This window comes from Zootermopsis nevadensis, unplaced genomic scaffold (assembly GCF_977971745.1).
Source record: "Zootermopsis nevadensis isolate Lab colony 2312 unplaced genomic scaffold, Znev_1.0 Znev_ptg000015l, whole genome shotgun sequence".
Lineage (NCBI taxonomy): Eukaryota > Metazoa > Arthropoda > Insecta > Blattodea > Termopsidae > Zootermopsis > Zootermopsis nevadensis.
Genome location: NW_028259147.1, coordinates 4,327,360 through 4,353,753, shown reverse-complemented (window position 1 = coordinate 4,353,753; position 26,394 = coordinate 4,327,360). Strand labels below are relative to the sequence as shown.

The following is a 26,394-nucleotide window of genomic DNA, read 5'->3' as shown; positions in this document are numbered from 1 at the left end:
AAAAGAAACAGCATATTTGGCGGGCAACATCGGCAAAATCGAAACCAAAGAAGTCGAACATCTGACAGTAACGGGGATTAACTTTCTAATGGCGAGGCATATTCATCCAGAATATTAAATGGATTTTAAAACGTATTTTCTTGTCTCCGATCTTGCGACTCGCGTTTTTCGCGGCGTGTTATATGACCCTGTGTTGAGACAGGAACGTTCTTTTGGTCATCCACTTGCGAAGGTCGCTGCACTTTGCTGAACCGAGCTGCTCTAACGTGATCGCTCTGAACGACCGCCCAGCAATTTGCTACTTGCATTCAGAGAACTGTCATTAGCACTATTTGGAACGTTGTAAATAACGAGGAAAAAACAGTCGCTGAATCAAGAGCGAGTGAAGATGTTTAACAAACTAAGTACATATTAACGTCGTTGAGGACAATAGCTGCAGAATCCTTTAGAAATGTGACGAAGTTCAAGGGCTTTGAAGTGGCGCTGTGATTTTTAACTCGAGGGAGTGTCCTTTCGGTTCATTTTGTGGTTCTTGTGTCTTCCAGCTTGACCTTTCGCGAGAGAACTGCTTTGCATTTGAGTAATTGTCACAGGAAGCGTCTAACCTTGAGATAAAATCAAGCCGTAACACTCATGAAAACTGCCGGTAAACAAAGGATGAGTCATCCGTGGCGTGACAAACCACATTAACCGAAGGCTGTGGATATCGTCTCGCGCCGACCATTAGCTGTTCACCTGGAGTTGCGTTACAAGGCTGTGTGAAAAGTTGAAAGGTTCTTGTTTATTTTTCTCCTTCCCCGTCTGGATTATGAGAAAGTTATTACAAAAATGGCATTTCGTATTGCATCAAGGTCTGGAAAGACACACGCATTTCTCCTTGAGCGTAATAATTTGTGTATAAATAGCCGTTTGTATAGATCAGGGCCGTGTTCCTATATTTTCCGACACTGTACAACCCTTACAATTGGAACGGCTATCGTCATATAACATAAAAATTAATAATCTGCTAGTGCTATAGTTATTATTTTTGAGAACGAAGTTATTTGATGTCACTTTCAGAATATAGACAGTCTAGTGTCGTATGATAAGATGACAGTGAGAAATGAATTGGAAAGGATGTGGAAGGAAAGCGGCTGTGGCCTGCTTTAAGGTTTTATCCCGAAATTTGCCTCGGAGAGAATCGAAGAAAACTACAAAAACCTCTCAGTCAGGGTAGCCCGTCCTCGGGCCTAGATTTGAACCCGGGACCTCCCGAATACGAGCTGGCCATTCAACTACGACTTTCGTAGAAACCGAATTGGGTCCATAGCGCATCTTAAAAGTAAGAAGTTGCCATTAACCAGAGAGGCGCGTCTTTCCAGCTTCCGATGTCTTATTGGTCCAGAGGTTGTAATCTCGCACCCATTGTTCCCGAAGATTGCTGCTAGTTTATCGTTCTGAGAACAGCGACGTGTCTCGATATGGTCACGTGGTAGGCCTATATTAAAATTGCTGGTCAGTTCTTGGAAGGGCGAATTGCCCTCGTCAGTCTGTGTTGAAGCAGGGATTCTTTGTCCGTTCTTTTCATCAGAATACGAATACGAGAGAGAGAATCTCTGCGGGATTTGTTCCACATCGTATGAAAAGGCTAGTCACGATAGAGCAGGCAATGAATTAAATGGTGGCCCGAGTTAAAATGGCGGTGTCGGTATGTGACATCTTTCTTAATACCGCCACATGCAGAATTTCTCTGGAGTCCATCCAACTCCATAGTAACTGGGAATTTTCTTCACGTTCTAATGGCAGCCGAAGCGCGAAGCTAATTATCTCCGCATGTACTTGGTGATCGTGGATTGGTTATAATTAGTGGCGTTCATAATTTCGCAAATTCTTTATTAGTCTTCGGCTCAGTGTAAACTAACACTTTTCAATTATGCGTATTGATATTTAGTCTCGACACTATGTAGTCTGATCTGCTTACAGCGTCGTTACGTAAACAACAAATATATGGATACATATTCATCGTCCTGATGATGGAGGCAATAATTACCTCTGAAACGTCGGTAAACTTCTACCAGACAACGCGGCGCAACAACAGAAGACAGGCTCCTTCAACATAATTGTGGGGAACAATTTATAAGTGGTGAATGGAAAATAATATCTGCAGCTGTATTCTCCTTCACAGAAGAGAAATGCATTTTGCAGTGTTGCCACCCCTCCCCCGCTTTCTACCCCGTCCCACTCCGCGAAAGTTCCTCGTATCCGCCTCTTTAAGATGTACAGTGTCTTTCATGGCGATCTGAATTGATTAATAAGGTCATCAGAATCTGCAACAAGAAGATGAATTATTGATTAAATTCGAAACATAGCTGCTTTCTGGCTTTCTTTCGTGTGCTGTTCAGAGATGAAAGTTGACAACCATAATTGTGTCAGTCGTCGGGGCGATGTGTTCGAACAGAACATGCGCGTTGTAATTCAGACTGCCCTACTTTATTTAAATCTAGCAAGCAGACGATTCTGCTGACGAGTTCTTAACATACTCTATTGAAATCACCTTAAATTATAGTTAATTAGGAGCTTCAGTAACTGAACATTCAGTTCCTACCGCATTGAGAACACAACACGTCTGTATTACAAGAATCAGCAGGTCATTACTGTTAAGGATATAATCACTGAGAGTCATGCGAAAATGACGTAGGACGATATACTCTGTGGACAAAAAGAGGGTTCTTGAATGTTAAAGTAGGAGGTACATATTCATACCACTAGGCTTCAAAGGGTTAATACAGTGTTTCAGCTTCAGAACTTTTTGAAATGATGGTAAAATTCCAAAATGTTATTATATCCAAACCGATCAAATGAAAAGTGTACACAGCAGATGCGTTCGGCATGAAAGAATTATAAAAGACGTGTAATAAAATTATATACAAACTGTAAAGACTTTTGTGATGCGTACCATAAAGTCGCGTTCTAATTATATTTATTTAGTGTTCTGTCTGACGACAGGTCCATATGAACAGGATCCTTCCATCCTTTTCTCGGACTGGGACCTGTTCATATACGTTCTTGGCAGATGATCCAGAAGTGGTTTGCCATTGCCTTCTTCTGTGTGTGAATGGAGTAATTGTTGGGATGCCACGGAGGAAAACTCCGTGTTGCCTAGACCACGGCCTTGCCCAACACAAGTTATAAATTCGGGCACCGCCGGGAATCGAACCCGAGACCCCAGGATTACAAGGTCAGCGTTCTAACCGCTAGACCACCGTGGCTTTCGCGTTCTAATAGAACACTAAATTAACAGAATAACAAATCTGATTTCAATGCTTTCCAAACTGAATCAACAAGACGTTTTAATTGTTTCGAGCATCTGCTAAGACAGTTGAAGCGTTTTTTTCACGTAGAATTCCTTATTGTGATTAAGATTATGCCCTTATATAGAGTGGTCGATAAAACTGCCAGATTTAAACGCAAATCGTAATTGGTCGACAGTTGTTTGTAAAATTCTTCAGCAAGTCAAGGTTTAAGGAAAGTCGTGATATTCATTCTCTTGTTGTTCCGTGCATGCGGACAGACGGACGGAGCGATTTTAATAGGCGCTATGCAGGTTTTAAACGCTCCTAAAACGAACCTGATCACCGTCTAAACGCCCACGTTATAATCAGAAAGCAGCAACGCGTATTCTAGTCTGTACGTACGCCCGTCGTAAGTGGGTTGAGCACATCACCCACAGCTTTAACCATAAGAAAGCAATACCTTTCACCTTGACAGAGCGTGTGGGCCTTGTAAGCTACTACGTAATAATCTTATATATTGACAATATTTGAGGTTTTCACGGCGACAACTAAAACGATGTTTGTTTGATGGGATGTTAGGCCGTGTAGACTGGCAGAAACCGACCAAGAGGAGAATCATGCTGTCTCCATCTTCAGGGCTGAAGATGGAGACAGCGTGCTTCCTTTAAACGCTGACATCTACTGACGAGTTTACACGGCGCCAGAACCCAGAGGAACATCATCAACTGCCTTACATGTTCACCGAGATGCATAAACGCCATCTCCACTAACGTCACGGGAAATATGATGTCTTGTACTTTCATATTTTTATAATATAATTTTATTTTACCTGTTTTATTCTACTCTGGTACATGATATATTTTATTACGGGAAGACAGTAAATTGCGAAATGGTTGTAATTTTCACTCTTATCCTTGCAGTTAAATTAAGTATATTACAGTGGTCTGGGGATGTAGCCTAACATTTGACGGAGAAACAAGAAAGACGTACAGAATATTTTGTCGGTAATTCTTTTTGGCGGCGCCAGTTTCAATCTTGACGTGATTAATGAACAATATTGAAAACGTAAGATTTGAGGTCTTCTGGGTTGTAGCTGTATTAATGTAAAGTGCTGTTGGTTTCATTAAACTGGCTTGTAGTAAGTTCTTGTTGTGTAGCAGGGAGCCTATTTCTTAAGATCTTTGCTTTTCTGGGTCTTTGTGTTCGTGCCCCGGTAGTTGCCAAGGTCCCGCTGTTCATTTCCTTGTGTTCAGTTAACATAATAGCATGACGCCACAGTCCGTGAGTGGCTTTCACACTATCTCTGCTAATCCATCATTGTGTCGCGTAATTAACGTGTGATATTTTACAGTCGCTGATCTTACATCATCTTGTAAGCAAGGCGGTGAGTATCGGCTACTAAGTAACTGATTGGTCACGGGATTGGACTTCCTGGTTTTGTACTTTTTGATTTTTCTTTTCGCCAACGCTGCCTGCCCAGGAGTTACGTGGTACGGAGGCAGATACCCATTTTTTTTTGTCTACGTGCTCAATGTGATAACACCGCAGTTGCTGCTAAACGTCGTAGACCAGCGGTTTTCAACCTTTTTTTAGACCTGAAGTCGTATTAACCGTTTCTTATCTTCTCTAGAGCCTCAGGATTATAAATGAGGGCGGTTTATTTCGACGTCATGACAATTTATTGAAAATGCAAATAAATTGGGCCCTTTGTTACAAACAGGTCGACATATTACTGAGTCATATTTTTTAACAATATCAGTCATTAATGATATATTTGGGACTGCTTTTTAGTAATCCATCAGTATCAGGCCCAATTTCTGTCATTTCGAATCGCGTCTTTTCCTTTTAAGTAGTAAGTAAGACGCGGACTGGTTCTTGATTAGACGTTCTTCACTCAGCTGTACAATTGTTGACAGCGATATTATGCACCATACTGTTGTTATTAACAATTTTAAGCCCCAAAGAAAGCACAATTCATCTCTATTAATAGGATGAGTTGGTTAGTGTTGTTCAAAACCCCTGTCGTAGGCCGTATTGTGTGGTGCTGGTGTATGGTGGTGCCTCAATTATAGTGCAAACAGGTTTAGAATATCCTGTTTATCTTGTGGAAGACCAGAGAATTTGCAGAGCAGTTACACGTCAACTCTCATGGTCACAGAATAAACATTACGCATATCTCCGAATAGTTTGAAGAGTATCATCTGCTTTATGAGTTAAATTATCTGAGATGTGATGTTCTTACGACGTCGGTGAAGAGGTAATTTGTGACCTTTCAGCTTGCCCCGCCCTAAGGACGGCCTTACCTTCCACCGCCATGTTTTCATAGTGTAATATTTAACATTAACGTTTAAACCGCTTTAATGTCGATGTAATAATAAAGTATTTACTGTTTCTGTGTCTGAATGTTTTCGGTATTCCGTAACAGATACGAATAATAACTGATGAATGCTGTTTATCGTACAGACGTGACGGGAAAAGATGCCATAGGTTATAAATGAATTATAGGTTGTATAAAATGGTTTATTTGGAAGCCTAGTTAAATACAGGCACAGTATTCATTGGTTCTGAAAGAATATTTGAGTTGCCTTAACATACATACAGCTACATTCACTCACCCACTCAACACCTCAAGGAATTAATTTAAAATTAAAATATAATAATAGAAGACAGACCATACTGCGGTGTTCCTGTGTGTATATATGAATATATTACATATCAAATATAATGACCACTTTTCTTGAACACCCTATGTTTCACGTACATCTCATGAGATTTCTGTAATGGGGATTCGTGGGTAGCTGACCTGTAAAATATCTATATATGACGCCTAATTATATCTGATAGAAAGGAGGAAGATTAAAACATCTTCATGGATTTAGGTAAATGTTTAAACTAATGTCAGCTGTCAGCCTGAAATTCGTGCACAGACACGCTTATGAGTGAGAGGGGAAGCCAAACAATGAACAGTGGCCGTTTATGAGCTGGCTGTTACTGCCCCTTTGACGCCTTCTTTTTCCTCTGACTGTTTGTTGTCTTCTGCGGGTTCAGGGTTCTTATTAACAACCTCGGCATTTGTCGTTGCGGGCACATTTTCTTGTTCTTGTTTCTCGACAGCAGAGTCAGCAGAAGCCGCGTCGCTAGTTACGCCCTTCTTCTGTTCAACTACAGACGCCACGGCCACGGCCACCTCAGTCTTCCTGTCGTCTACTTGAACTGCTTCATCGGCCGTTTTCTCAGCGTCTTTCGCCACAGCTTCTGGCACGATCTTCGTTTCCTGTTGTTTGCTTTCCCCGACTTTCTCAGCCTTTTCCACCTCAGTTAATTGGATCTTCTTCTCTTCGTTTCCTTCGACGTTCTTGTTTTCGTCGATTTGAGCTGGTATTTCTGCATTGTCAGAGCTGGCCTCAGGCTGTGGAGATAGGACAGGGGCGACATCAAGACCGACTGGTTTATTCTCTTCATTCACAGGTACTTCCGGTTTCACATCAGGAATATCGCTGGGTTTGAGAAGTTCAACGGGCTTGATTTCAGACGCAGCTCCCTCGGGGTTTGGGTCATCGATCTTAGGAGCTTCATCTTCTTGAACCTGCGCATCCTCTAGTATGACTTCTACGATCTTTACTGGAGTATCATCGGCTTTGACCTTTTTCTCATCTTTCTCCTTCTTCGTCACTTCAGTGGGCTTCTTCTTTTCGTCCTCCTTGCCATCTGTTGAACGTTTCCTTCGACTCGTAACAGGGGTTTCCTGTGCTTCTCCCTTTATCGGCTCGTCGACCTTCAGAGACTCCTTGACTTCCTCGTTAGCAATTGGTTGTTCCACTTTGTCCAGGGGTTTTTCTGTCACTGGACCTTGAATTTCAGCGGCCGGTGATTCGGATTCATCTGGCTTGATCTCCTCGGTCTTCACTTTCTTATCGTCGATCTGCTGTTCCTTGGTTTCCTCTGCAGGTTTTATATCGGAAGAACTGCTTTCATCAGCTTTCTCGTCGTTCTTAGGAACGTTCAGTGCGACAGGTGCAGGTGGCTTGATCTCGTCAGAAACTTTCTTTTCTGGTATCACGACAGGCGCATCTTGTGAACTGCTCGCCTCAGCCTCTGCATTGTCTTCCTTCTTCTCTGACACAACACCTGTCTGTTCAGGAACCTTGTCCTTTTCCGAAGGAACTTCTGCCGGTTTGCTGTCGCTGCTCACGGCCTCTTGGTTGTCTGAGGCTGGTGCTGCTGGCTTTTCTGCTGAAGCGTCATTGGCTGGATTAGTGTTGTCGACAGGAAGAGCCGGTGACGTTTCTGGTTTGTCCTCAGACGCTGCCGGCTTCTCTTCAGGCTTCAGTTCGTCTTCCTTGATTACCGGCTCTTTGGGGGCTACCAGTGGGGTGTCATCAGGAGTGTTCTTACTGGCAACTGACGAGTAGTCCGTGATTACAAGTGGCACCACGGACCGAGGATGGTCATGCTCCACTCCTACCGGCATGGACAGGGCGCTGCCCATCAGGGCCAGTGTCAGGACAAACAGCTTCATTCTGAAACAGTGACAAAGTAAAACTGAGACCTCATGCCTAACCTCTGCTTCACGAAGGCGAAGAGTAGCCTATCTCATACAGGCACGCATGAAAAAGTTGAATGCAGGCACAGTATTCGTTGGGTCTGGAATATTGCCTTCACGCTCCGGCCGCTCTGGTTCCGGGGATATGGCCTCCAGCGGCCATTGGACAAGGGGATGGATGAACCTATATCCAGTCTGGAAGTGATGGAAGTAGAAATCTGTATCCGTGCCGGATTCGAGGAGCCTTGTTATTCTAGCCATTAAGCAGCCACTTTACAAATTGTATTGTCTCGTCTCTACTAGTCTTTTACCATGCGCATCGAAGCGAAAAGTGTTTTCGAACAAAAGTTGTTCAGTGACTGAAACACATAATTCAAGCCAATACACTTTTTTCACTTTTGTGATTCTCTAAACAGTTAAAGTTATTTTCATGCTGCTTAATTTTGTAACACAAGAGAATCGTTGGAAATTGATTTTGATTAAATTTCATATTGAAGGTCCTTGGTTATCCGGCCTGCTAAATTTACACTATTTGTGATATCAATCAAGGTTAGTAATCTTCAATTGAAAATGTAGTCAGTGAGAGTGCGAAGGTTCCAGACTTGTTACGTGAGATCCTCGGTCTAACAAGTGAACTATCATCCGCTTTCACTGTCGTTTGAAGAAACGCACTTGCGTGGCTGTCTGTAAAGCCCGTGTTTTGTTCTCAATGCTGGACAGACTGCAGCATCCGTCGCTTGACTCTGTACTTTCATGGCCACCGAGTTGCTCTGCTTGTTTCGTGTGCTTCCCCCCCCTCCTCCTCCCCCAGTCGACGTTTCCATCAACTTTTCTCTTCAAACTCACAAAACGACGCTCTAAATAAAGTAGTCTTAGGAATGTTTTATGGCCCGCACGTACTATGTAACGTATGGAATGGGTGCTAGAAACCCGGTTTTCTGTTTATGTTCCTAAATGGTAACTACTTTTTTGGTATTCATGTTGTTGCCCCATAATGGAGAGCTTCGTAATCTGTAGTCTTAGAGAAGATTAAATCAAAGAGAATGGAATTAAAGTGGATGGTGTGGAGATGTGAGCTGGATTCGTTTGGTTCAAGATGTGGATCGGTGTTAGGATTTTGTGAACATGATAATCAATATTCGAGTGTCATAAAAATCTGAGGGTTTTTTCACTAGGTGAGCTACTGTCAACTTCTAAAGAAGACCTCTTTTCTTTGGAGTTAGTTTCGTTCTCGCCACATTCAAGTATCTATTTCATCTTCCAAATGGTCGCTTTCTGTGGTTTCATATTGAAAATTCTTTGTGCAGTTTGTATTACTCAATTGCATCTCTATAGATGGAAGGAAAATAGGAGTTACGAATTTTTCGATTGTTTATTAATATAATATATAAGTGTCTTTCTACGAGAATTTTGAGTGCAGGACCCGTTTTGATACTTAACATGACTTGTTTCACAGTCTCGCTTCCGAAGTGGTACTTTCCTCCAGGTTTTCGAACCAAAAACACGTATTAATTTATTGTTTTCATTTGTCTTCAGTCAACTTTAATATTATTCTATCGAACACCATTAGTTGATTTCCCGCGAGGTTTTCCGCCATTAATGATGAAGACATATGCCTGAGCGCGTCTTTAGCTGTACTGCTGCAAATTTTAGTTGTAGAAAGTTCTGGTTCTTGCTTTTTCTTTGTGCTGCAATTTCTCGACTTCGCGTGATAGCTGACGGTTGGCGTGTCCGGAGTTCATTGCCCAACTACTGTTCCGCTCAGTCTGGTATTCAAAGGAGGAGTATTATATGGTGCTCCGCGTTCGGAGACCTGGCTCCGATCAGCTGCGTCGGAAATGTTTCTCTTCGCCACCTCGTCTATCGCCGATACCCACTGAATAGGCCGGAAGATCTGTATTTGGTTGCAAGGTCTGTGTGTTACGTGCATGCATTGCGGGACTGTGCCGCTCTTTTCCCTTTCTGGCTATCTGCACCACCCGATGTGTGTCAATTGCAGAAAGTTGATTTGTATTCAACGACAGTTTAGCGAATCATAACCGACAGGAACCCGCCGTCCTCAAATGACCGGATTGTAGAAGCAGCGAGCTATTCTTATTTGCAGAGTGTGAGGTTCTGACGGCGGTGAGAGCGAAGATTGCTGTCTTCTGGGTTGTAGCGCCGTGTGGTCTGGTAGACGTTTCAGAGGTCCTTGCTGCCTCCATCTGCCTGATGATGGGGGCTGCAGTGACCTCTGAAACGTGGTAAGATTCTACCAGACTACTCGGTGGGGGCCAGACGGCTCTGAAGTTGTCGCCCGTGTTGTCAGATCGCCTCTTGTAAGTCGGTATCGAAAAAGAAGGAAAATAGGCCCGAAGACTTGAAAGTATTGAATACCTGTGTGACCAGTTTATGCTACTGACTGGACTGGATGAACTTGAAATGGTGCCGTGCATCTTGATGCGGTGTGTTTTTTGTCTGCAATCAGTCAATGAACCCCCACGCACTACAACCAGTTTGACGTGTACGGGTATGCCATCCGGGTAGCGTACGACAGCATTTTTTTTAAAGCAAAGGAACTGATTTCCTGACGCAGACACGAGCTGCTATGAAGGAATTCAGTCAATCCAATTAACAGTCTGAAGTTCATGATCTTTTGTCGTCTTCTTTTTCATATAAGTAACTCTGTGCTGAAGAATCTTAATAGCTGCTCAGCGTGTCATGTAATGCATTGCTTTTATATAACTTGAAGGTTTATTACTCTTTATGAGATCAGAGATTCTCACGATAGTCGAGATGTCGATGTTAGTCTTCTGGGTTGGAACTCCGTGTGGACTTGTAGGTAAATACCAACGTTTCGGAAGAACATACTGCCTCCATCTTTAAAACTGCAGGTGGAGTTATCATGTTTCTCCAAAACGTTGGTATCTACATACAAGTCCACATGATGATAGAACCCAGAAGACCAACATCGGCTTTCGTTATCCTATTTACAGAATCACACCATTGAACGCTCCTGAGCTATATCAATCCACATCATTAATCAATATTTCTTTGATGTCTGTTTTATATTACACCCTATTTTTCCTGGCTGAGATTTTGATTTTCCTCTGGCCCTCCAAGCAGAAGATTCTTTCGCTGTCTGCACAGATAAGATAATTCTACTTGTCTTGTGGCCATCAGGTTCTGATAGGTCAATATGTAAAATAACCCAAAACCGAATCAACCGGACTGGAGATATGCTTTTCCATTCGTGCCAACCGCGATCTTTGATCATGTACCTTTAAGTTGTGGCTTGTAATAGTTGAACATTTAAATTTGAATATATTTGCCAGCGTCGTAGGTCTGAATGACGTAATTAATGTGCCATGTTAACTCACGGCCACCGAGTTCAGTTATTCCTGTCTACATCGATCCTTCCTGGCATTGTGTTCTTTTCCACGCACATGGGAGACATGAACGTACATATTCCGGTTATTGTATAACGCCTAACGCCTGTGGTAGTAGTAGTGTACATTTGAAATCGAAAGGAACACGATTTTACTGCTCCCTACCGAAGGAATCCTCGATCATCTCAGCCGAATATGTAGCATTCCTGCTTCGTATCCGGAGGTCTCTCGTTCAGATCTCGACCCGAAGACTGGCGATCCTAACATGAGACTTTGCATGCAAAATGCATAGGATTCGGGCGCTCGTTTCTGATTCCTGCTGTTTAACCCATCTGAGTTCCCATCTTCGTTACACTAATCCGGATTTCTAATCTCAGCAGAACGCCGAGTTGAAACAAATGTGTGTTTGCTTGTATCAGTGACACCATAACTTTCTAACATTGTAAACCTACATGAATGGTCGTATTCGTTATTAGGTTTATATTCATTTTGCTATAAAATAAAATAAAAGGGTGAATCTGGAACTGTAACCAGAAAGTACTTGAAAGTATTGATTAGTTCGTATCACAACCCGTTTACTTACAATGGCATGTTAACTCGTGATACGAAGACATATTGTCGTTTCCATCTGACCCACCTGCTTAATTTTATACCGTACATAATCATCCTTTCATGATTCAAAAATATTATTTCCTGTCATTCCTGTTCTAAGTTTGTTACATCGTTATCAGTAAATGGACTAACAAAGTAAGATCCGAGGTTTTCACGGCGTTGATTATGTAGATGGTAGTCTTGTGGTAGTTTACCAGCGTCTTAGAGGCCCTTGCTGCCTCCGTCATCGCCATAATGATGGAAGCAGCGTGACCCTCTGAAACGTAGGTAAACTGCTACTAGTCTAAATGGCGCTACAGCCCAGAAGACAAATCATCTTCGTACTCACTACCGTGAAAACCTCAAATCCTACAAAGTAAATAATTAAGACGTACATATATAGTTCATAACATGTTTTGGATAGTTACAGCTGATAATTGATCAATAAAGGAGTGGGTTTAAATTTTACATAAAATTATATTTAAATTCTCCATTTAATGTACACTTAGGTATATTAAAATAATTGGCGTTCTAAACACTGATTTTTGTATGAAATTAATATTAAAAGCGAAAATATATATTAATAATAGTATATTTGCCTGAAATTATATTATGCTGCTTTTTACCGCACAATACAAAATTTAATTTGGAATATTATATTTATTTACTTTGTTTCTTACCACCTAACATTTTTCGGCAGTTCTCTCCCTTCATCTTTGAGTTGTCTGTTTGTAAAATTGCTTAAACAGGCATTTTCTAACTTAAGGTTTGAGACGCATTTTCATTGTTTTAATAATGTGGTTATTTCTGGAATAAATGGCATTTTAAAATCTCGATTAGTAGTGTCCATAACAAAAGCATTAAGTGGTTTACCTCTTGTGCAATTAGCTCTCCGTATATGCGAAAACTATTTTTGTTGGAGCGGTTTTTCTTCGTAGATTTGGTGTTCACTGCCTGTTAGTGCATTAATGTCTCTTTTGTTTTGTATACTTCTGCTTGTTTCCGTACACTTAAGAGTTGTATAATTTGTCCTGAACTACGCATTTTTATCGTTAAAATGAATCACATCATTTTTAGTGGATGAGACTGACATACAAAATTTTGGTTAAAGTTCCTTAAGGGAAGAGACCACTTAGAAGACGTAAGCAGGTGAGAGGACATTATTAAAATTTATATTTTTTTTATTCATCTGGCTTAGGCTAAAGACCGGTAGTGGGCTCTTGTGAACACTAAAATTAACCTTCGGGCTAACTATAAGCCGGGGAATTTGCTGACTAACTGAGCGTACTCTTAGCTCCTGAAGAAGGACTCTACTCCGTGGAGTTGATTAGTTTTTGTTAGCAACATTTTAGGCCAATCTCTATACTTTTTATTGGAAACTACTTCAAAGCTACTTAAGTGTTCGGTTCCTTCCTGCCTTCATTAGAAAAATCAAATTGTTAATTAACTATTATGGAAATATTTTTAGTACACTGGACACCAAATATTAGAATTTTTATGAACATTTTTCTTGCAATCACATTTTTTTGTAAATTTATACATAAAGACACTGATTTTTGCGAAGTTATGAAACAGCTTTCTCCGGTAAATTTTACCTTGGGAACTGCATTGAACTGCTTCTATGTAATGAGCCGAATACACATGATTCGTCTAACTATACCAGAGGTACTCTCTAAACGTCATGTCATTCTTTGTCAGATAGTTAATTGTGAGTAGTGAAACATCCAGATTCTACACATGGCAGCACGCTATGCGCGAAATGCAGAGAACATTAAAACAATCGGTACATATAAATCTAGTTACGTCTAGTCTGTTAAGAGATAGAATCGTATTTGTTTTGATTTTGCAGAAGTTGAACCTAAATTATTCTCTCGCAATTTAATGCACCTTACCTGGAACTTGGAATCAAGATGTTTCTGCAGATACGGTTCACTGGCACCACAAACTGATACTTTCGGTAGCGAGATCCAAAGAAGTTGTGGTTTCTGGCGGTCTGCGCCCCGGCTATATAATAGCCGATGTCTGGGGGTGGGGGGACCGTCACATGGGGCCCGCGAGCGAGCATGATCTGCACCGCAAGATTCACCTATCCCCCTCCTGGACATCTTGTTCAGTCCGCTCTTCCTGCTGTGTAAGTATAACCCATACAGTGATGCCCCTGTCTTTGGCCGTGTTTCTAAAATAATTACTCAACATAATTACCCGTGCCATATACCCTTATTTGCTGAGTGCAGCCCGTAGGGACAGGAAGATGGAGTGGGATTTGAAGCTGGGGCACTGTGTTTTTGTGGGTATGATACAAGTATAATTCGGTACTGTTGCTAGTTAATTCAGATGCAGTGTGGTATGGAGGACTCTTCATCTGATGTTGCCAGGGCGATGAAGATTGTAAGGTTCAGGTCAGGGAGCGTGTACAATACACACAAAAAGTCTTTTATTGGTGATCCACATATAAAGAGGCAACTTTTATTACCGAAGAACTAGTTAGGAGATAAAATTAAAAATTGGCCTTAGCGACTTGAAAGTGTTTAACTTATCATTCTGTCTTGTTATTTCATGTCTTGTAGAAGTATGAGATAGACGAGGTTTGTAGTACGTGTGAAGAAAATAAAAAGATGCCTGCAATAATTTGTTCTTGAAACGTCAAGGAAAGAGTCCACTTCGAAAACCAAGGTGCAGTTGGGTCTGACAGTTCTTTTACTTATATACGGACGAAGTGACAACGTCTTCTCTTTGCATTGCATACAAACACAAAAAAAGAAGTCTTGAATTGCTCAGCGAAAGAAATCTCGTGTAAATTGTTTCTTTTTGGCTTAGGCCATCGTCTAAATTATAAAATTACAACTTGTCGGAAGTTGGTTCCTGCTTTCGTTATCACGCGAAAAGGGAGAAATCGGACAGAAAACCTTTGTACCTTATAATGAAAGCAAAATCCAGCTTCTGAAACGTCGTAATTTTATAATTAAGATGATATGCGAAGTCTGAAAGAACACTTTTACGTATTATAAATACTCATCATTATTAACCTCCAAGCTTCTGAATAAATCTCATTCCATTCTAGAGTAATGAAGTCAAAACTGAGAACTGACGTTGTAGCGACATGACGGCTGGTTGGGTCTTTCGTACCCGTAGTGCCGGTGATTTATGAACGTAAGGTAAAACTGGTGAATCCAGAGGAAAACGTGCTCCAGTGCCATTGGGTTACACATCTAGTTGGTGACAATTGGCTGGGCGGTTTGGAACATGGCAGGTGGGGGGGGGGGGAAGGATCGTGTTTCAAAAGAAAATGTTTCAGACTGTACGGGATCAATTTACTGGCATTCCTTGTCATACTGAAACTTGAAAAGAAAAAGGAAAACGCCTTCGTACACCGCGTAGGCTGACCCGCATCACATTTATGCCGAAGATGATGCCGAGGTGCACGGCGATAAGAGGATCACCTACAACTGACGAGTGACGTAACTTGTTTGCGTACTGCGTGGAAACTAAACGATACGCAGAATTTGGTTGCTGTCTGCCGTCAACATGGAGGAGAGCGATTTTTTATCGCCGTGTGACGTCGCAGAATCCGAAATTCTGTTACAGACCTGATAGAATCAAATCGAGAATCGACAGTTGTGTGGGTGATTGAAGAAGTCTAGTCTGCTCCACCTCCAAACTACTCAAGGATTTTTGTTTTAGTTTGGTTTTGGGGTTAATATTAAAAGTTGCTGGGTGAAGTTCGTCAGTTTAATATAATCTGTACTTTACTGTGAAGTGGAATTGACCCGTAGTGTTTTGTCAAAAACAGCTTATATATTGCAAGAAATTGGTAACGTGACACAAAAATAGACCAACTGATGTTTATAATTATTTTTAACAAGTTTCGACATGATAAACATTCAACTAAATGTGAGATTTTCACGGCGGTGAGGCTGATGATGATGATGATGATGTTATGTGTTTTGGCGCCGTGTAGACTCATCTGTAGAACCGACATTTCGAAGCAACATGCTCTCTCCATCTTCAGGACTGAAGACCCGACTGAGTAGGAATTCTGTACCTGAGGACCGAAACACCCACTTTTCGAAACGTCGTGATTTTATTCAGAATACCAGACAATGGACGAAGTCTAGAAATTAGTAACAGTAAAAACGGCTTGATAGACTTTTTTAAGATTCGGATAAATGTTAACTGATGAAACAGAGACTGTGCCGCGGAGTTAGTTGCTATTGGTTACCACAGGATGTTGAAGTAAGAAACGTCTTGTGAGGCTGCAACTGTAGATATATCTAAGGAGCGAAATTGAATAACTACCGCCGGAAAGAGGTAAGTGCATAACCGGGTCACAGGGAGTGCAAGGCAGCTGCTAGGGATTAAGTGGAAAATTATTCCTGTTAACTCATCACAGGACGATTTCAGTCTGTTAAGCTCAAGTTCAGATTTAACAAGCGTCAATTCATCGGTCCATTATCTAATTATATGAACTACAGAACTGATCAGAATCACAACATATTCGCAATAACTCCCCTCACTCACTTAGTAACGGCCCTGCGTCAAATTCTACCGTCTACATGATATAGTGCTTTCTGTGGGGTTCTGGTATAAATAATGATGTCTGATCGCTCTGTGCTTTTTTTTAGTAGGTTTTCTCGTTTCTCGAGTAAATTCCATGTCACACCTACACGCTTCATATGCAGCCTTTCGACTACAAATATCAAAATTACATCCACTGCTGTAAATACCACCTCAAATTCTTCTCTTATAATTAATCGGTAAATTAATGATAATAAAATTCAAGAGCGTTGCTTTGCACAAAAGAATATGAGGTAGATGCCTAATCTGTCATGAATTTAGCCTGACAACTACGAAGTTTTAAGCTTTCTGAAAGAATAAGACTTGGTGAAAAAATTCTCTAAATAAAAGTTGTCGATATATCTGCATTTTACATTTCTTTCTTTTAATTTTGTACCTAAATTAAACCGCGTGAGTGTATAAATGGGTTTATGTTATTTTATATTTAATCATGGATATGAGTTCTCTATCGACGTGTTTTCAAGGAGGTCGGGGCCCAAATTGTAATATAAACCGAAACGTAGAAGAATAAAACGTCTCGAAAATATCTCAGGGGATTTTTCTTTTTTTGCTGCGTGTAACTTCTCATGGCCGTCGTGTTTCTGTTGTTGTTGGCAAGGAATTTAAATATGAACGCCGGTTTGCCTCCGGGAAAATTGCATTAATAGGTACCAGATTCCTTGAGTGTATGCAAAATACTAAATGAATTAACGTGTTGCAGCGGACCTTTACTTAATGTGACCGTGTGGGTCACAGGAAGACAATAAGCAGTAAATCATTTACAAAAATATGTTAGGGAACCTGAGGTACGCTACAAGAATACGAGAATAGAACATCAAATTGCTGTTATGTTGCTGTAACTAAGACAGCGTATTTTCCGAAATGTTGACTATACAAAAGAGTAATTTGGCCTCTTTTGTTGTAAGAAATTGTCTCTCGCTCTGACTTGCTGACTTCCGACATAATAGAATTTAATCGTGAGATTTGATGCTTATTTGAAGGGCAGTACAGAACGAAGCGGTCTGCCTGTGGACATTATGTGGGAGTCTGGGCTCAAGGCTCAGATATATTGATTACAGCAATGAGGTCTATTGGGTTTTGAAAGGATTGGCCGTTTACTCTTAATATTAGCAGCAAAATATTGACAATTTCGAAAAGATTAAATCTGTGGGGCGCGCTTTAGGTCTGTCATACAAACACGTCATAGATGTATAAAGCTTAGAAAAGGAATATTTAATTAGGGAACATTACGAAGACCTTGGGTAAGGAAAGGACACATGAAGTTGTTTATGCAATTACATTATCATTTTAACTGCATGAAAGTGAAACTTTATGATGAAGGAAAAATTGGAGGTTCTCACGGCAGCGAGTATGAATATGGCTGTCAGCTGGGTTATTGCGCCGTATAGCCTGGCATAAATTTACGTTTCAGAGGTGCTTGCTGCCTCCATCATCAGGGCGTTGAGTATGAATATCGTGCCATCGGAGGTCACGTTACCCACATGCCACTGAAGTGGGCTCCACGTTCTTTTTTCAGTCCAGTCTTGAAGCTTTCTATCATGATGAATACTTGAAAATCTAATATGGTTTTATGGAATTTTAATCCAAAGACGTAGATATGAGAGATTGATATTAAAATGGATCTTACCGAAATTTCGTAACTAGCCTGAGATAAGTCCTTATGGTTTCTCAATGGTCACGGTGATGTTCCTGCGAATTTCATAAAGGTCGGGAACTCATTTGTCAGCTGATTAGCTATTGACGGCTAAAAGGGACTATGTTACATTGAATTAGCTCACTTTCTTCGTACGGCGTGTTCGTTAGGGTTAATGATCGCTGTGTGCTGAAGAGGAGTTCGCTGATATACGTTTAACTTTGCTAGCCCTGTTTGTCGTAAACATTGACACCTGTGGATTTTCTGAGACATGACGTGTTTCTTCCTTTGACTGTTGGTTAGTATGGAGATTGGGAAAATAATGACGACGGTGGTCACAGTAACACTTAGTGTAAGAATTGCCAAAAATTATTTGAAAGCTCTGCTTTGGCGTATTTGAGAACAATACCAACAAATCAAAATAACATCCGTGTTGAATTAGGAGATGACATGTGTGCTACTATTTTAAATATTTTATTTTTCCCTTTGCTGTACGGAAAAGTAAATTAAACATTACATATTTATATAATTTACTTTTTTATATGTGTGGCTCTTGGTCCGTCATCTTGAGCAAAGACTATACAAGTAAAGTCGATTTTTGATAGTTGGTGTAAGATGGGAACAAAAAATATAATTATGACAGTAATAATTTGTGGCTTACCGTTCCCTTCATATTCTTAGAGTGATTAAGTAATGAAGGTTTGAGATGAACGAGACTTGTAACACGAATGGTTCAAATTGGAACATTATACACATTGCATGTAAAATATTATTGAAAGAGATCAGTTGTAACACCGAGACGTAGGTGGGCGGATATTATTAAAATTGTTCTTAGATAAATCTCAAGTGCGTTAAACTGATTGGTGTCCACTGGTGTACTTTTGTGATAACTGTGATGAAGTATGTGATCAGGGTAGACCTCGGTGTCATGTGGAAGAGTAAGCCCGCTTAGACAAGGAACTTGTATTATTCTCCAGCCCTGCGGGAACTTTCTCTGCTCGCAAAGTTACAATTGTTTCCTTTTCATTGTCATTCTTTCAGTCCCCTTTTCCTGAACAAAAACAATCTCATAAAACCACGCATTCTCGTTTTCCACTAACTTCTGCTTTTCTTGAAACAACCGGCATTCCACTGTCAATGAAAGAAACCAAGTAAGTGCCTGTTTGTATGAGACTTGAATCATATGAACTGCGGGCTTCCGGGTTTTAACACCGTGTGGTCTTGTTAGAGGTTTACCCACGTTTCTATAGAACTTGCCACCTCCATGGTCAGTGTTGGAGTGAGTATTTAATAACGTTTTTTAGTAACTCAGACTATATACCGTCGAATGAGAGGATGATATTAAATAATTAATTGGAAAGGATGTGGAAGGTCACCAGGCAGAGATTTGAATCGGGACCTCCCGAATACGAAGCAGAATTTATAACCACTCGAAATACAACAATTCTAATATTTTTCGCCGTGAAGAATTTATATCTCGTAGCCTTCATTTAATTTCATTAAAGATTTGGCCGGAAAACCGATAAAATAAACCACCTGGATGATGCAAACGTGGATAGCATGATAATATTAAAATTAATCTTGGCGAAACAGCGTGTGAAGGTGTGGGCTCTACATGTAAGGTTCAGTTGTGAGCTTTATTAATAAAGATACAGTTTGTACCACTGTTGTTCGATCTGACCTATAGTTATATTGCCAATGATACCCACGAAGAAACCAAAGCCTTCGCCATTATTGGGAAGTATCTCACAAGATTTAAAAATGTTATTGAGGATAAAGTAATTGAACATGTGAGCTATTAAAAATTCCTTAACTGCCACACACACACACACACACACACACACACATATATATATATATATATTTATTATTATTATAAACTTACCGAAGACAAAATTACAAGATTCAGCCAGGTCTGAACGCAAAACTGGGAAGGAAACACATTGCATTTCATAAAACAAGTGGAGTTTCTAAAAGCAGTGGTAAGTTGCAAGCTAGCCAGTAAAATAAATGATACTACGGTCAAAGGTCAAAGCGCGGTGGTACTCATTTATAGGACGGATGCAAGACAACATAATTACGAAATTATTAAGTAAATTCATATAAAGCTCATAGTAGAAGAGAATTAGAACGAACAAGGAAAGGATGGAGAGATCGTTTTGAAACGTAACAGGCTCTATAGCATAGTACGTGAAGAAGAAATATAGTTACTTTTTCAGTTGGTGTGTTAGTTACTTAGTAAGTTCGCTAGTCTCTTAATAAGTTGGCTGACTCGTATGTTGGTGTGTGAAGTATTTAGCCAGTCGATTACTCAGTTAGTATTTGAGTCAGTTATCAGACAGTTTCTTGACTGCTGAGTGACTTATTTATTCAGTGAATTAACATTTGTTTATTTAACTAGCCAGTGCCTTCATCCGTAGATTCTGCAAACAAGAACGGGTTCTGTGTTGCGTAAGACGCCAGCTTGGTCCAGAGGCTGAGAGAGATGCACCGTTCATTTGCTAATGACCGTGACCCCTAGAATCACGTGTGCACGATAGGTCATCAACCCCCGCATACCCCGGCGCGGGGTAGGTTATTCCATTTAAAAATATTATTTGTGGCCTCCTTCCGCCGCTCTGCGAGTACATGGCACTAATTCCGCCTGTTCTCCGAATGTCTTTGGCGGCTGTCTAATTTTACTGGGTTCTTTCTTTCTTTCTTCTTTATAAGTCTTGAAAATCTTAAAACTCTGAGATCGGGAATAGCTCGAATATAACACAATAGGTGTCTCTCCCTCTTTTACCTGAATATGAAGGCAGGTCCAGCGTTCGAAACTCCTTGTTTCAGTGGTTTGTAAGGTTTTAATATTATAAGTCTTAGAAAAAGAGGATGGATAAATTTTAAAAGAAATAAAATACTGTTACCGACTGTTGTACCTTGTATAAAATGCAAATTAATGAGGAACTTGTGACTGTCGACATTTTTACCGCCGTAACAACCAAAAATCTCACATGTGCATGTTATTTCTTGCGTACGTGCTACATGTCTCGAACATAGCAGTAAAAGTTATTCAACTTCTAATTATATAATTTATTTTCAGTCCTTTGTTACTTAGACTCTCGCAGATCCAAATATTTTCGTCATCACTTTGTTCTCAGTCTGTTCACTTTCCCAGAATGAAGGATGAAGTTTCCCACCGTCACAGCACTCCTGCGTCAGATTCTGTTGGTCCTGTGTTTAAATCCAGGCCCGGAGACTGGCTGTCCATACTGACGTTGTCCATGAGTTTCCTCAGTTTATCCGCGAAATTGGAGAGTGCCTTCAATTAGGCCATGAGAACTTTTCCAGTTAATTATTAATTTATCACCGAACCATTCAGTGCTGTATCGGCCTATTACGTATAAGCAGTTGTAATTGTCGTTGGTAAACGACGAATGAAGGAAAAGTTAAGATTATAGGCTTTAAAATTTTCATTTTGAAGTTTCTAGATGTTATTCAACAAGAATAGCTAAATGAGTGGCGATACAAGGCTTGAAGATATCAGGAGAATTAAGTTTAGTAGGCCACCATTACGGAGTGATGGATATTGCAGCAGAATTTTGGCCGAAGGGGGGGGGGGGGGTAGCTCCATAATGCATTTCGGTAACAGCAGAACCTCATTCACATGATGTTGCAAGATAATGAGGTGGCCATAAATCATGCAACAGACGTCGTAAATATGTGAAAAGTACTTCAGTGTTATGGTCTCTACTGTTTGAGGGGGAACGATGCTGCTTGTTTGGGAAGTCTGGGGTTCGAATTTTGTATCTTAGACTGACTATCCTGTCGTATTTTATTTACACAGTGTTCGTCTAGGAGTACCTTCCCACGAATTCTGAGGAAGTAACTTAAACATTCCTCGGTCCCCACACCAAATATTTTCTAATTATTGCTTATATCCTCGCTCAGCAAATAGGCCTAACTTCTGCTATCAGTACAACTGCTTGTCTGTGTCTATGAAGGCCAAAGTGCATTTTTACTCGTAGATAAGGTTCACTGATTAGGTCGAGTCGCTGGCGCGATGGATGGTATTTTCAAGATCATGACCGTCAAATACTGAACTGGGCTCGCCTGTACGTGACTCCAGGCTGACCGAACTGCATTCCTCTGCGTCGGTTCAATGCTTCATCTTGAACATATCGTTAAGTTCCCTTCACGAAGATGATAATGATAATGGTTGCGGGAAAATGACGTTAGACAAGAACGAGTATTATTCTACTTGTAGTTGTGGTGATGTTTTATTTATTTAGTTAGTTATTTATTTGTGGCTTGTTTGACGATCCTATCAGAAGCACTTGCTATTAGCGTCAAATTATGAAATGATAAATGAATAATGAATCGGAAATAATATGGAAGGAAGCAGTCGTTGCTTAGTTTAAGGTTCTATCCCGACAATTGCCTGGAGGGACTGAATAAAACTACGATAATCCTTAGGCTAGACTTGAATCCGGCAAGAATTTCTGCATCAAGCATCAAACCCTCAAGTAAAGCATTCATTTGAGTTGGCTAGACTAAACATTGCGGTGTAATTGTCAGCCCTTCAGTTTCAGGGTCGAATCTCGGTCCGAAGAACAGACATTCGCTGTTTTCTTCAGTTCCCATAGGGTTGTTCCGTCATAATGCATTAAAATAGTTCACAAATGTTTTCTACATGTCTTGGATAATTCGTCAGTTATAATTACCATCCTATTTAATGTTTATCCAATTGATAAAACTTCAAAAAATAGGTCTGAGGAGAGAAACGACGCAAGACTTCATATTCTTAAAGCGATCTGTTTATATCATTGTATCTGTTGTAACTCTGGTGTGGGTTTAATTATTGTAGCATGTTTTGAAATGTCAAAAAGGGCTTTATATTTGTACCTATTTTTGGAACGAAATTTGCATTGAACTGGTCCAGGATAGAATCTTACGAATACGGTGATGAACCTTCGAGTTTCAGAAAAGTTTGAATTACGTGACCAGCTGAGTAACTATCAACGTCTCGAGAAAGATCCTGCACTGTGAATTTACACTGTCCAGTGTAAAGCAAGACCAGTCTGTCGGTTGTGGTCTTGGGGCTGTGCTGTCGTGTTGTCACCAGTTTCAAGGCTACACGGCGTCACAGGCCAGAAGACCATAACCCACATCTTCCACGCCGTGAGAACCTCAGATCTCAACATTGTCTGCTCCTTGTTGTTGGTTAAAACAAAACCACCTTGTCGTGCTATGTCTGGTTCACATTAAGAATCCCGATGGCTGACAGCTCCGCAGGATGTCAGGTTACTTGGTAGCACACTGTAGCGTGTGTTCCGTGCGATACTTCGGAACCCTTGAGCGAACTACGTGTAAAATTGCTCATTGGGGCACTAGCCTCCTGGAAATGAGTCTCTGTTCTGTTTTTAGCTTTAGGGTTGGACATGTGCAACCAGGATACAAAAAAACCTTAGAGATTAAGACGCTGTTTTAGCTTTTATGTACAGAACTGAGGAGAACAACGGAAACATATGCAGGAGAATTCCGGCTGTGTTTGAAATGCGAAAGCTTATACGCAGAAAATGGTATTGCTAGCCACTTGTCATGACTTTGGGTATGAGTGAAACAACCAAAAATACATGCGAGATTTCAGGTTCTCACGGCGACAAGTATGAAGATTTCTGTCTTCTGGGTTGTTGCGCCGTGTAGTCTGGTCGATGTTAACCAACGTTTCAGAGGTCATACTGCCTCCGTCATCAGGGCGGTGAGTATGAAGATTTCTGTCTTCTGGGTTGTTGCGATGTGTAGTCTGGTCGATGTTAACCAACGTTTCAGAGGTCATACTGCCTCCATCATCAGGGCGGTGAGTATGAAGATTTCTGTCTTCTGGGTTGTTGCGATGTGTAGTCTGGTCGATGTTAACCAACGTTTCAGAGGTCATACTGCCTCCGTCATCAGGGCGGTGAGTATGAAGATTTCTGTCTTCAGGGTTGTTGCGCTTTGTAGTCTGGTCGATGTTAACCAACGTTTCAGAGGTCATACTGCCTCCGTCATCAGGGCGATGAGTATGAAGATTTCTGTCTTCTGGGTTGTTGCGCTGTGTAGTCTGGTCGATGTTAACCAACGTTTCAGAGGTCATACTGCCTCCGCCATCAGAGTATGAAGATTTCTGTCTTCTGGGTTGTTGCGCTGTGTAGTCTGGTCGATGTTTACCAACGTTTCAGAGGTCATACTGCCTCCGCCATCAGAGTATGAAGATTTCTGTCTTCTGGGTTGTTGCGCTGTGTAGTCTGGTCGATGTTAACCAACGTTTCAGAGGTCATACTGCCTCCGCCATCAGAGTATGAAGATTTCTGTCTTCTGGGTTGTTGCGCTGTGTAGTCTGGTCGATGTTTACCAACGTTTCAGAGGTCATACTGCCTCCGTCATCAGAGTATGAAGATTTCTGTCTTCTGGCTTGTTGCGCCGTGTAGTCTGGTAGACGTTTACTAACATTTCAGAGGCGCGTGCTGCCTCCATCATCATGACTATGAACAGGCTGTAAGCGAGGAATCGGTTGGAGATAGGTTTAATTAAATAATCGAAGAACGTCTCCTTACAGATCCGTTCCTACTCGCTTTTCTTGATATTATAATGTGAACCCCGCGGTATGCGCGACCATGGACCCGGCATTATTGTTTCCATCGACCTTGCAGCAAACAAAGCCTTTACAGTGTTTGTGCCGAGTCACAGAGTGTGTGATTGTGCAAGATGATCAACGCTCTGCCCTAGGGAAATTTTCCATACGTCGAAAGGGAATTTTAATTGTTGTTTCCATGTATGGGCTGAGGCTGCACATCGTGATGCCAGGTAAAAGAGCAATGACCTGGGTTCGGTTTTTGTTATTTCTATTCTCGTTTTTCTTGATTGCAGTTCGAGAAACGTCACGTAGCCTGCCTAATCCCAAATTCTGAATCTGTCTCTGAGTACCTCCAGCGTGTGAAATGTTGAAACTAGGAAGACAACTGGGTGGTTTGTTAGGTTCTTGTGAGGACACCACTTGAGAGACCTAAGCAAGTTTGTACAGAATTTCTGTGGGGAAATCTTTTCGAAAGTGATCACTTGGATGACTCGTATTACATTGTGATGGATCTACCCTTAGGATGGTCTGTAATGGCAGCCTTTTGGGCTAGTGGTGTTGGACTTTTGGGTTTATCGCATTCGTCAAGTCTCTGGCTGTGTTACTTGTGATGAACGACGTTCAGAATTTAGGAAGTCTTTGTTGTAACCATAGACTAGGTCTTCTACGTCATATCCGATTTCTTATCCGTAGACTTTGTGAGCGAAGTAGAGGCTACTAACGTTTCTTTGTAAGGTAGTTAATTAATGGCCGCCATGGTTCACAGCACTTCAGAATTTTTTTTCTTCTTTGTGTGTACGTCTGAGGGGATGTTCTCCAGCAGATAAATCTTCTGATTACGTCGTTAACATGACATCACGAAAGTATCCAGCTGCAGGTACATCATTTTACAAAAGTTTTCTCTTGATTTTGAGTCTTTCAGCCGCCACGGCCATTACTTCATTTCACAACCCAACAGTCAGATTGCAGAACGTTTTTGTACCTGCAAAATTCTTTTTTATCTTCAGGTCTATTTTAGTGCCTTAGGAAACGAGCAAAAAACCAATCCCAGTGGAATGCCTTACCTGTCAGGGTGAACATCAGCGATACGAACGGAGCCCTGTACACCGTCTGCGACGTTGAGACACAGCCACAGAGCCGCATTTGGCCATCTTTTGTCTCGAGCATGACGCGCTGCATCAAGAAATTTTACGTGACGTAAGATATGAATCTCTTTACAGTAGGTGTTATTCTATCTGAAAAAAGTTTGTGGCTCCTTCAGTAATGCATATAAATTGGGCTTTCATAATTACTAATAATTACTCTATAAAGACTACTGATTGTATCAAAACCTGTCCATCAAGCACAGAGTGAAGTTATGCGGAGAAACAGATTGTTAAGACGCATTTTTGTCCAACACAAGGAGTTCTGTGACAATAACGCTCAAAATGTTGGTTGCAAAATCAAAATGCAGATCATAAGCAATACGTAAATATAAGTGAGAGGATGTTTTTTTTAGGGATTGGTGGCAGGTTCTTATGAACACAGTAATGAATCTTCGAGTTTCATTAAAAGGAATTTCTTGACTGGCTAAGCGACATTGTCGTGTATAATGGCACTTAGGATTCGTAGCTGTGGAATCTATGTTGAATGTTCACATTAACGTGCCCAAAGCCATAACGTCACCAAGTAAACTTACATAGTACATGTGTGAGGTTTGAGGTTTTGACAGCGGTAAGGATGATGTCCTCTGGGTTTTGATGCCGTGTAGACTCGTCGCTGGATGCCAGCATAGTACATAGCCCACTGCTCCATCCAAAGATTAATGGAGGACTGAT

The 26,394-nt window shown here is 41.0% G+C and overlaps 2 protein-coding genes across 5 annotated transcripts in view; one reads left to right on the top strand and one right to left on the bottom strand.

Annotated features, from left to right (window-relative positions):
• Window positions 1–26,394, top strand: part of LOC110834644 (serine/threonine-protein kinase S6KL-like) — a 218,756-nt gene that overhangs the window by 10,748 nt on the left and 181,614 nt on the right. The window lies entirely within an intron of this gene.
• Window positions 5,779–13,791, bottom strand: LOC110834636 (uncharacterized). The gene is made up of 2 exons (XM_022074020.2): window positions 13,667–13,791; window positions 5,779–7,792 (listed from the first exon to the last, which is right to left on the bottom strand). Exon 2 carries the CDS (start codon window positions 7,789–7,791, stop codon window positions 6,247–6,249), a length of 1,545 nt encoding a protein of 514 aa, XP_021929712.1. The 5' UTR covers window position 7,792; window positions 13,667–13,791; the 3' UTR covers window positions 5,779–6,246.

Bases quoted from the DNA above. Each gene is read 5' to 3' on its own strand.
- LOC110834636 (XM_022074020.2), bottom strand. From the start codon at position 7,791: ATGAAGCTGTTTGTCCTGACACTGGCCCTGATGGGCAGCGCCCTGTCC.